Source organism: Oncorhynchus mykiss, chromosome 6 (assembly GCF_057628025.1).
Source record: "Oncorhynchus mykiss isolate SJ-2025 chromosome 6, ASM5762802v1, whole genome shotgun sequence".
Classification (NCBI taxonomy): Eukaryota; Metazoa; Chordata; class Actinopteri; order Salmoniformes; family Salmonidae; genus Oncorhynchus; species Oncorhynchus mykiss.
In genome coordinates, this window is record NC_143027.1 from 14,538,250 (window position 1) to 14,550,497 (window position 12,248).

The window sequence follows — 12,248 nt, forward strand, 5'->3', positions numbered from 1 at the left end:
GTGTGCCTATGTTTGTGTTGCTTCACAGTCCTGCTGTTCCATAAGGTGTTTTTAAATCTGTTTTTTAAAATCTAATTTTACTGCATGCATCAGTTACTTGATGTGGAATAGAGTTCCATGTAGTCATGGTTTTATGTAGTACTGTGTGCCTCCCATAGTCTGTTCTGGACTTGGGGACTGTGAAGAGACCTCTGGTGGCACGTCTTGTGGGCTATGCATGGATGTCCGAGCTGTGTGCCAGTAGTTCAGACAGCTCGGTGTATTCAACATGTTAATACCTCTCATAAATACAAGTACTGATGAAGTCACTGTAATCTCTCCGCCACTGAGCCAGGAGAGATTGACATGCATATTATTAATATTAGCCCTCTGTGTACATCCAAGGGCGAGACGTGCTGCCCTGTTCTGAGCCAATTGCAATTTTCCTAAGTCCTTTTTTGTGGCACCTGACCAGACGACTGAACAGTAGTCAAGGTGCGACAAAACTAGGGCCTGTAGGACCTGTCATGTTGATACTCTGCCTTCTTAACAGCACTAACACTTTTTTATGGACAGACTTCTCCCCATCTTAGCTACTGTTGTATCAATATGTTTTGACCATGACAGTTTACCATCCAGGGTTACTACAAGCAGTTTAGTCTCCTCAATTTTCTCAAATTCCACATTATTCATTGCAAGATTTAGTTGAGGTTAAGGGTTAAGTGAATGATTTGTCCCAAATACAATGCTTTTAGTTTTAGAAATATTTAGGGCTTACGTAATCCTTGCCACCCACTCTGAAACTAACTGCAACTCTTTGTTAAGTGTTGCAGTCATTTTAGTCACTGTAGTAGCTGACATGTATAGTGTTTTGTCATCCGCATACATAGGCACTTACATAGCTTTACTCAACACTACCCTGGGGAATTCCTGATTCTACCTAGATTATGTCTGAGAGGCTTCCATTAAAGAACACCCTCTGTGTTCTGTTAGAGAAGTAACTATTTATCCACATTATAGCAGGGGGTGTAAAGCCATAACACATATGTTTTTCCAGCAGCAGACTATGATCGATAATGTCAAAACGTGCACTGAAGTCTAACAAGACAGCACCCACAATATTTTAATCATCAATTTTTATCAGCCAATCATCAGTCATTTGTTTAAGTGCTGTGCCTGTTGAATGTCCTTCCCTATAGGCATGCTGAAAGTCTGTTGTCAATTTGTTTACTGTGAAATAGCATTGTATTTGGTCAAACACAATTTTATCCAGAAGTTTACTAAGGGTTGGTAACAGGCAGATTGGTCGGCTATTTGAGCCAGAAAAGGGGGCTTTACAATTCTTGGGTACGAGAATGACTTTTGCTTCCCTCCAGGCCTGAGGGCACACGCTCTCTAGTAGGCTTAATTTGAAGATGTGGCAAATAGGAGTTGTCTGCTATTATCCTCAGTATTTTCCATCCAGATTGTCAGACCCCGGTGGCTTGTCATTATTGATAGACGACAATAATGTTTTCACCTCATCCACACTGACTTGACGGAATTAAAAAGTAAAATTCTTGTCTTTCATAATTTGGTCCGATGTACTTGGATGTGTGGTGTCAGCGTTTGTTGCTGGCATGTCATGCCTAAGTTTGCTAAACTTGCCAATGAAAAAGTTATTAAAGTAGTTGGCAATATCAGTGGGCTTTGTGATGAATGAGCTATCTGATTCAATGAATGATGGAGCAGTTGGCTTTTCCCCCCAACATTTCATTTTAAAGGTGCCCCAAAGCTTTTTACTATCATTCATCTTTGTTTCATGGTGTTGTTTCTTTTTATTCAGTTTAGTCACATGATTTCTTAATTTGCAGTATGTTTGCCAATCAGTTGGGCAGCCAGACTTAATTGCCATACCTTTTGCCTCATTCCTCTCAACCATACAATTTTTCAATTACTCATCAATCCTAGGGGATTTAACAGTTTTTACAGTCATTTTCTTAATGGGTGCGTGCTTATTAGTAACTGGAATAAGTAGTTTCATAAATGCGTCAAGTGCAGCGTCTGGTTGCTCCTCATTACACACCAAACCAGCAAATATTCTTTACATCATCAACATATGAATCACTACAAAACGTATTGTATGACCTCTTATACATTATATTAGCCAGCCTTTGGAACAGTGGTTTTCCTAGATATGGCTACTACATTTGTTTGTAACTACCTTTGTAGGTTGACTGATAAGGCACTGGTCACAGTTTGACGTTTTTTCTTGAGTGGGCAGCTTGATGAAAGTCAGTCAATATTTAAAATCACCCAGAAAATATACTTCTCTGTTGATATCACATACTGTACCTTATCAAGCATTTCACACATATTATCCAGATACTGACTGTTAGCACTTGGTGGTCTATAGCAACTTTCCACAAGAATGGGCTTTAGGAGAGGTAGATGAACCTGTAGCCATATTACTCAACATGTGTGTGTACCTGAGAGCAGAGGGCCTCAGCCTGCTCTAGCTGACCTCCACTTGTCAGTCCTGTCACAGCCTGCTGCAGCACCCAACCCTCCAGAGCCTGGGCCAGAGGCTGTTCCACCTCCTCCACATTCCGTACTGCACTCACACACACACACACACACACACAAAAAAGGTTAAAGAAAAGATAAACACATGGAGCGAGGGAAAAAGTCTCACATTTAAATACTTTCTTTCGATCCAGAACTTAAATAATGCTACATGACTTTGCTACACATGTACACATAGTCACACACACCTCAGACCAGTGCTGACCTACCTTTCTCTGACACCACAGCCATGAGCACCTGCTCCAAGCCTCGTCTGCCAGGGGTGGAGCCAGAAAGGGAGCAGGCTGTGTTCTCTGTGTGACAAGCAGCCATTAGCCCCGCCCACACCGCCGGGTCATCTGACAGACAGACGGGGTGAGGAACATGTTACATCAGGGAATCCATACACAGTGTCTATAGACAGTCTTAAAGGGATTGAGGCTTTGTGTGTAGATGTTTATGTTGGAAAAGACTGTGTGTGTGTGTGATCATCATGGCCTTACCGGGGCAGAGCAGCACAGCCCTCTGCATGGTCTTCAGGGCGTTCCTGCTGCGATCTTCTCCAGAGTGCCTGCCACATGCCAGCTGGTTCACTCCACTGTACAGCAGTGCCCTCTGCAGCCACACACAGGTAGTGGCAGGCAGCACACCCACACACAGGGACAGAATAGACACAGTGAGAGGGAGGGAACCAAACCGAGAAGATCAGTGGTGACATTTGGGGGGTGTCAAGCAGAGACGAAGGGTATGGGTGAGGCGTGTGGGCAGGGGTGCACACGTACCTTTCCTTGGGTCATGCTGGAGAGACACGCAACGTGGCCTGCCACTGCACCTCCCTGGAACACACAACATAAGCTGAGTGAGTGAGTGAGTGAGTGAGTGAGTGAGTGAGTGAGTGAGTGAGTGAGTGAGTGAGTGAATGAGTGAGTGAATGAGTGACATACCTTGGCCTTCCTGGGGTAATACTGTGGCACCAGTCTGGAAAGCAGGGCCCACAGGGAAGGGTTGCCAGGGTTACTGCACCAACACAACAAGAAAGCGTGTTACTATCTGTATCTACATACCTACTCATATGGAAGAGATTCTAGTGCTTTCTTTAATCCTAAACTACAGGACCAGTCAAAAGTTTGGAGACACCTGCTCATATTTTGACTATTTTCTACATTGTAGAATAACAGTGAAGACATCAGAACTATGAGATAACACATATGGAATCATGTAGTAACCATAAAAGTGTGAAACAAATCAAAATATATTTTATATTTGAGATTCTTCAAAGTAGCCACCCTTTGCCTTGATGACAGCTTTGCACACTCTTGGCATTCTCTCAACCAGCTTCATGAGTTAGTCACCTAAAATGCATTTCAAGTTACTTTGTGGAATTTCTTTCCTTATTAATGCGTTTGAGCCAATCAGTTGTGTTGTAACAAGTTAGGGGTGGTATACAGAAGATAGCCCTATTTGGCAAGCATGTGTCTGTTACAGAGTTAGGTAACAGACACATCTCAACATCAACTGTTCAGAGGAGACTGAGTGAATCAGACCTTGAAATTTCTGCAAAGAAACCACTACTTAAGGACACCAATAAGAAGAAGAGACTTGCTTGGGCCAAGAAACACGAGCAATGGGCATTAGACCGGTGGAAATCTGTCATTTGGTTGAGATTTTTGGTTCCAACATCCGTGTCTTTGTGAGACGCAGAGTAGGTGAACGGATGATCTCTGCATGTGTGGTTCCCACCGTGAAGCATGGAGAAGATGATGTGATGGTACTATGCTGGTGACAGAGTCTGATTTATTTAGAATTCAAGGCACACTTAACCAGCATGGTTACCACAGCATTCTGCAGCGATACGCCTCTTTGCACTTAGTGGGACTATCATTTGTTTTTTAACAGGACAATGACCCAACACACCTCCAGGCTGTGTAAGAGCTATTTGACTAAGAAGGAGAGTGATGGAGTGCTGCATTAGATGACCTGGCCTCCACAATCACCCGACCTCAACCCAATTGAGATGGTTTGGGATGAGTTGGACCGCAGAGTAAAGGAAAAGCAGCCAACAAGTGATCAGCATATGTGGGAACTGCTTCAAGACTGTTGGAAAAGCATTCCAGGTGAAGTTGGTTGAGCGAATGCCAAGAGTGTACAAAGCTGTCATCAAGGCAAAGGGTGGCTACTTTGAAGAATCTAAAATATGATTTGTTTAACACTTTTTTGGTGACTACATGATTCCATATGTGTTATTTCAATGTAGAAAGTAGTCAAAATAAAGAAAAACCCTTGAATGAGTAGGTGTGTCCAAACGTGACTGGTACTGTATAAGAAAAGGGACCGTGATGCTACTCAAGGGAAGGGGGATGGAATAGGTCTGGAGTACAGGCTGGGATTAGGGGTCAATATTGAGACTTGGGCTGCATATACTAGGAACCAAATGGAGCCAAGCTGGAACATGGAGGTAACTACCTGGACCTACCTAGTATTTGGTCCAATAAGAAACTAGTTTTGGAGTTGAGGTGTACCTGTGGACGGCCCTGGAGGCCTCTCGCTGCACCGCGCTGTAGTTGCCCTGCAGGGCCAGCAGGGTGCAGGTGAGCAGGCAGCGTTGCTCCACGGCAGCCCCAGTGGCCCTGCCCTGCTTCAGCAGCTCAGTGAGGGCCGCGCTGGCCAGGGTGCTGTCCCCATGGACAAGCCCCAGAGCACACAGGCACAGCAGAGACTCTGGCACAGGTTCCTTCAGCATGGAGCTACGGACACCACACAGACGCAAAGAGACAGAAACACACAGAGACACACACATACCGTAGGTTTAGTCATTCAGTGTGTGAAGGGAGAAGTGTTGAAGCAGTGGTGCGTCAGGAGGAACTGACCATTTGAAGAGCAGTGTTTTAGCGGAGTCCATGTTCCCCAGTCTGTGCTGCAGCAGAGCCAGAGAAGTCAGAATGTAGGCCTTCTCTTTCTCAGTAGAGGTCACCATCAGAGCCTTCTCATAGGCTAAGAGACAGGGCAATGTTGAAAGGCATTCACACATATAAAAATACCCCCCCAACACTGAATGAGCCACTCACCACTGATGCTCTCTGGGATGAGTCCTGCTCTGCAGTAGGCCAGCGCCAGGCCAGTCAAGTCGTGGAGCACCTCTAGAGATGTGGAAGAGTAAACGTGCACCGCCTCCTCCCATTGGCCTGTGTTGCTGAGGGGTAGAAACACCACACTTACACTACGAAACCTGTTTTTTGAGATCTTTCAATCATTTCGGAACGTCTGTACGAGGACAAAGTGTTGTGGTACCAGAGGGCCCGGCCATAGCTTCCCAGGGAGAAGGCCAGTAACTCCACGGAAGGCGTCGCCTGCAGCAACTCCACAGCTCTGAGGAGAAGAGGAAGAAGTCTGGCATTAGTGAATTACTTCATGAAAAACAGAAGAGATGAATTTCCTATTTAACCTTTCATTTAAATAACAAGTAGAGGCGCACTGTAACACGCAGGCACACACAATCCATTTCCAGACAGACACACCTCTGGTAAGCCAGCACTGCCTGCTTCTTTAGCTGCAGGTGCTCGTTGAGGAAACCCAGCATGACGAAGGCATCAGGGTCTGTCTGGATCCGCTCTGACAAGACAGAAAGTAATTAACCATTTCCCTTTAGGCTTAGAGCTCATTTCTAAATTTGACAATCAAAGACTGAAGATACAAGGTCCAACAATCTCAAGTTTAGCCAATTATGGCATAAGAAGGCCATTGTAAGAAAGCTTAATTGAAGACTTAACCACACACCTGTGTACTTGCTCAAAGCCACCTGAGCGGCAGACACCGCGTTCATCTGGACGATGTTGTAGCGATAGAGCTCAGAGTCCCTGTTACTCTTATCCAGCAGAGTGGCACAAACCCAGTAAGCATAGCCCTTTACCCCCTCCGTCTAGGTGTGCATGGGGGGGGGGGTGAAAGGAGAGAGAGCGAGAGAATAAAACAAGACAGGATAACATAATAGCAGACAATGAGATGCTACAACATAATTCCAATAGGTCTCAGCCAATAGGTCTCTAAATGGAGGAATGAATTGACATACGTGTGTTCTGAGCTCTGTGGTGTGTCTGAACAGGTCCATGGTATCATAACTGCCCACCATCTCTGCAATAAGGGCCTGGTAGTAGTAGAAAACGGGACATGGGGAGCAAAGTGATGGAGAAGAGGAGAAAAAGAAAGGGATGGGATGTTAGAACATATCTGTATAACATTGAGCAACACTGGCTTGCATGGTTACGGTCTCTGGTGCCTTGTAGGCATGTCACAAGATACCTGTCCAATCCAGCAGTTGACATACAGTGGTTCCAAAGACTGGGCGATCTTAAAGGCTTCATGGGAGAGCTGGGAAAGCAATGGAGCAGGAATGAAGCGAATAATAAAATAACACACAGACTATGGAAGTTGATGCTTTCAATAAACATCAGTAAATAGAATCACAATCAAGTTCATTTACCAGAAATTAAACATTCCTAATACAATGAACCTGACAGTAATACAGACAGAACATAGACATAGGAATTTTCACGGTCCAGAGGACACATACCTCAACACTGTCTTTCTTCAGATACAAAGCACCCAGGTTTGTCCAAGCAACAACATTCTAGATTGGGAGGACATTTATTTTTAAAAGACACACACATAACTGCACTGGGGACCAGTATGTTTAAAGAGACTGGCCTTTCAGCAATCTTAATGTTCAATATGCAGCTCGATTTATGGCAGAGTTCCTGATTGGTTGTTAAACCTAACAAATAATTCCATGACAACATATGGACTCTGGAAGATAGAATTTTAATTCTAACAAAGTTGTTGTATTTTGAGGCTTAAAATCAGAGCCGAGACGTTTTGTGGTTGGAATTGCAGGATGTATTTACTTAAGAGAATTTTGACATGCGCTAGCAACTTTTGACAGAATGTTCTGGAGAAACAAAAAACTATACCAACATGTTCTGTGGAGGAAAAAAGTGATAGAGTTCCAATATGTGCCTAATCGTTGTGATTGGATGATCGTTTTGAGGGTTATCAAATCAGGATCAATTCCTCTGTTCTACTCAAGCTCATTCATGATAGAATGTTCATATTTGAAGATGGCAGAAAGGCCAGTCTGTTCAGCATGACAAGAAGTGGCAATGAGTGGAAGGATAGCAGCTAAACAGACTGGTACCCAGACTAAGACATAAGAGATGATTAAATGAAAAGTGAGTACCCAATACTGTGTGATGTGTTGTACTTACATTGGGTTCCACTTGCACTGACTTAATGAAGCTGTGTTGGGCAAGGGCATAGTTCTCAAGTCCTGAAAAGGAAGAGTAAACAGCCATTCTTATGTTATAAACAGACCTAAAGACAAGGCAACAACATCCCATAGCTCCACCACCAACGAAGGCTCCCATCAACCAGACAAAAGTTTTAAAAACGTCTTCATTTTTTTGTGCCAAGGAGTATAATGATAGCAGAAACAGACTGGTACCCAGGCTACATCTTTCTACCTTTGCTCATGGCGACCACTCCCAGGGCGTTCCAGTAGCTATGGTTACTACTGTTCAACATGATGGCCTTCTTCACACACTGAGGAGAAGAGAAAGAGTGTAATACATTGATATTCTATGTTAACTCCGAAACTTGTTGGTGTTTAACTCCAAGAATTGGGCTGAATACATCTCTTCTAACTCTTCCTGCCCAGACAATTGAGTGTTCTGCCCCATCCTGCCATCCAGCCAGGTGAGTTTTGTACCTGCAGGGCCTTCTCCAGCAGCAGTAGCAGGGTGTTGTGCTCCATCTCCTGAAGGCAGGGGGGCAGACAGGCCTGGTGGTAGTAGTTGAGACCCAGGTCATACCACAGGCTGGAGCTCTCAGGCATCAGCTTCAGAGCACGCCCATAGCATCTGTCCACAAATACATTATTCCTGATTCATCTTACAGTGCAGACCAAACCTAAAAATCATGACACCAGAGAGGGATCCTCCTACCCAGTATCCATTAGCCTTGAGATAGCGTTGTCCTGTGTATTCAAATCACGTGGCTTCTATCAGAACACTAGAGACTAGCCGGTGTTGGCGCCTCACCTCTCCCCCACTCGGAGGGTGTGTCCTTGGTTGAGAAGGTGGCCTTGGTCTGGGGGTTGTAACCCGGCCAGGGGTCCTGGCACCACAACGCGGGCCCTGTTGGGGGCCACAGTGCTGACTGAGGTGCAGGCGTCTCCCAGTAACTTCCACAGACAGGACAGGTCTGGACGCAGCTCTACAGCCCTGGGAGTGGACAGACACAGGCGAAGGGGATGTTAAGTACAGTCAAGTGTGTTTTTGTATACATTTTCAATGCAACATCATTTTTAATAGTGAAAAACAAATCATGTGTTGAGGCCTTTTGTTTCTTAAGCAACTTGATAAATGATGTAGGTTTAAAGTCCTCACAATACATGAAAGCAACAAGGCATTTATCAAATGTAATACTGGTAGCCCAAGTCATTCTCATGAGTGCCCTTTGATACCACAGTGTAATTTTATTATGGACCCAATTAATTCCAATTCTCTCTGATTGCCAATGGTGAGTTCCAGTAATCCTATTCAATGAGCTGCCTCTCTGGGCTCCTGGGAATGCTGAGTGAAGTGTCTAACCTGAAGAGGTACTGGATGGCCTGCTGGACGAGGTCTATGGCTCCTGCATCTCTATAGTCCTCCATCAGGCATCTGGCCAAGGACAGCAGACACTCCCCAAGACCTGGGGGCAGCACGCACACACACGGAAATGATCGCAATGCTTGGGGCTGGTGGTACAGTTGAAGTCGGAATTTTACATACATCTTAGCCAAATACATTTAAACTCAGTTTTTCACAATTCCTGACATTTAATCAGAGTAAAAAAATTATGTTTTAGGACAGTTAGGATCACCACTTTATTTTAAGAATGGGAAATGTCAGAATAATAGTAGAGAGAATGATTCATTTCATATTTTATTTATTTCATCACATTCCCAGTGGATCAGAAGTTTACATACACTCAATTAGTATTTGATAGCATTGCCTTTAAATTGTTTAACTTGGGTCAAACGTTTTGGGTAGCCTTCCACAAGCTTCCCACAATCAGTTGGGTGAATTTTGGCCCATTCCTCCTGACATAGCTGGTGTATCTGAGTCAGGTTTGTAGGCCTCCTTGCTCGCACACGCTTTTTCAGTTTTGCCCACAAATTTTCTATAGGATTGAGGTCAGGGCTTGGTGATGGCCACTCCAATACCTTGACTTAGTCGTCCTTAAGCCATTTTGCCACAACTTTGGAAGTATGCTTGGGGTCATTACCCATTTGGAAAACCCATTTGTGACTAAGCTTTAACTTCCTGATGTCTTCAAATGTTGCTTCAATATATCCACAATTTCCCCCCTCATGATGCCATCTATTTTGTGAAGTGCACCAGTCCCTCCTGCAGCAAAGCACCACCACAACATGATGCTGCCACCCCCGTGCTTCACGGTTGGGAGGGTGTTCTTCAGCTTGCAAGCCTCCCCCTTTTTCCTCCAAACATAACAATGGTCATTATGGCCAAACAGTTCTATTTTTGTTTCATCGGACCAGAGGACATTTCTCCAAAAAGTACCATCTTTGTCCCCATGTGCAGTTGCAAACCGTAGTTTGGCTTTTTCATGGTGGTTTCAGAGCAGTGGCTTCGTCCTTACTGAGTGTTGTAACTTTAATGTGTTACAGAGTTAATGTTTAAGTTTATTCTTTGAGCTGTATCTAAAGATATTTCTTTAGATTTATTTGCATATGTAATTGTATTGGGTTGTGTTGAATTACGCTTTTTGACTGCAAGTCCCAGAATGCCTTGCGAGAGGAATGAGTGATAACGCGCCAATTATGTGCAGGTGTGAGTGATTGTGGCTGACTTTCCAACAGCATCTTACCTGCATTGCTCTGTACCAAAACAATTGTTGTTAAATGTAACGTAAACAAGTATTCTTACTAAAATAAGCTTTCGTATCAAACCCGACGTCCCGAGTCATTACTAAGAAGTTTGTTAATCTAAAATTTGGTGCCGAAACCCGGGATATGAGCTCCGACGAAGAAGTGGCTGAAATGGCTGAGGAGGAACGTCGGCATGAAGCAGAAATAATGAGACGAAAGCGGGGTACCATTCGAGACGCAACAACGCGGATTTTGAATCAGATTGACGTGGAAATATCCCAGTCAAATCCGGATACCGATCACTTGAGTACATTGTTGGAATTGTTATCAATTAAGGAGGACAGTTTGTTTGAACTCGATCGTGGAATTGAACAGTTAACGCCATTGGACGGATTGGAGGCAGAGATTGCATGCACGGAGGATTATAAAGAGCGCATTATCATGCTGAAGAGTCGTGCACAAAGAGTGATAAAGAAGAAACAGGACGTCAATCCACTACCAGCCCGGGTGAGTGACGCTAACTCAGTAAGGCTACCGAAGTTGATTATTGAGAAATTCTATGGAGATGTCAGTATGTGGCAGGAGTTTTGGAGCCAGTATGAGACTGCTATTCACAACAATGATTCACTGTAACACTTCCGGCGCCGACAGAGATGGCCGCCTCGCTTCGCGTTCCTAGGAAACTATGCAGTTTTGTTTTTTTACGTGTTATTTCTTACATTAGTACCCCAGGTCATCTTAGGTTTCATTACATACAGTCGAGAAGAACTACTGAATATAAGATCAGCATCAACTCACCATCAGTACGACCAAGAATATGTTTTTCGCGACGCAGATCCTGTGTTCTGCCTTACAAACAGGACAACAGAGTGGATCCTATGCAGCGACCCAAAAAAAACGACTCCGAAAGAGAGGGAAACGAGGCGGTCTTCTGGTCAGACTCCGGAGACGGGCACAGCGCGCACCACTCCCTAGCATTCTTCTTGCCAATGTCCAGTCTCTTGACAACAAGGTTGATGAAATCCGAGCAAGGGTAGCATTCCAGAGGGACATCAGAGACTGTAACGTCCTTTGCTTCACTGAAACATGGCTCACTGGAGAGACGCTATCCGAAGCGGTGCAGCCAACGGGTTTCTCCACACATCGCGCAGACAGAAACAAACATCTTTCTGGTAAGAAGAGGGGCGGGGGCGTATGCCTCATGGCCAACGTGACATGGTGCGATGAAAGAAACATACAGGAACTCAAATCCTTCTGTTCACCTGATTTAGAATTCCTCACAATCAAATGTAGACCGCATTATCTACCAAGAGAATTCTCTTCGATTATAATCACAGCCGTATATATCCCCCCCCAAGCAGACACATCGATGGCTCTGAACGAACTTTATTTAACTCTCTGCAAACTGGAAACAATTTATCCGGAGGCTGCATTCATTGTAGCTGGGGATTTTAACAAGGCTAATCTGAAAACAAGACTCCCCAAATTTTATCAGCATATCGATTGCGCAACCAGGGGAGGAAAGACCTTGGACCATTGTTACTCTAACTTCCGCGACGCATATAAGGCCCTGCCCCGCCCCCCTTTCGGAAAAGCTGACCACGACTCCATTTTGTTGATCCCTGCCTACAGACAGAAACTAAAACAAGAGGCTCCCACGCTGAGGTCTGTCCAACGCTGGTCCGACCAAGCTGACTCCACACTCCAAGACTGCTTCCATCACGTGGACTGGGAGATGTTTCGTATTGCGTCAGATAACAACATTGACGAATACGCTGATTCGGTGTGCGAGTTCATTAGA

General features: G+C 44.6%; 1 protein-coding gene across 1 annotated transcript in view; it reads right to left on the minus strand.

Annotated features, from left to right (window-relative positions):
* skic3 (SKI3 subunit of superkiller complex) overlaps window positions 1–12,248 on the minus strand; it is a 39,971-nt gene that overhangs the window by 5,439 nt on the left and 22,284 nt on the right. The window contains exons 18-36 of the mRNA XM_021605314.3: window positions 9,165–9,267; window positions 8,613–8,795; window positions 8,282–8,432; window positions 8,037–8,115; window positions 7,782–7,843; window positions 7,091–7,147; window positions 6,820–6,888; window positions 6,590–6,664; window positions 6,298–6,439; window positions 6,039–6,132; window positions 5,812–5,889; window positions 5,589–5,713; window positions 5,391–5,514; window positions 5,043–5,267; window positions 3,468–3,540; window positions 3,306–3,359; window positions 3,027–3,138; window positions 2,754–2,882; window positions 2,448–2,572 (exon numbers count right to left, since the gene is read on the minus strand). Of these exons, the coding sequence (XP_021460989.3) occupies window positions 2,448–2,572; window positions 2,754–2,882; window positions 3,027–3,138; window positions 3,306–3,359; window positions 3,468–3,540; window positions 5,043–5,267; window positions 5,391–5,514; window positions 5,589–5,713; window positions 5,812–5,889; window positions 6,039–6,132; window positions 6,298–6,439; window positions 6,590–6,664; window positions 6,820–6,888; window positions 7,091–7,147; window positions 7,782–7,843; window positions 8,037–8,115; window positions 8,282–8,432; window positions 8,613–8,795; window positions 9,165–9,267 (2,060 nt within the window). The remainder of the gene's footprint in view (window positions 1–2,447; window positions 2,573–2,753; window positions 2,883–3,026; window positions 3,139–3,305; window positions 3,360–3,467; window positions 3,541–5,042; window positions 5,268–5,390; window positions 5,515–5,588; window positions 5,714–5,811; window positions 5,890–6,038; window positions 6,133–6,297; window positions 6,440–6,589; window positions 6,665–6,819; window positions 6,889–7,090; window positions 7,148–7,781; window positions 7,844–8,036; window positions 8,116–8,281; window positions 8,433–8,612; window positions 8,796–9,164; window positions 9,268–12,248) is intronic.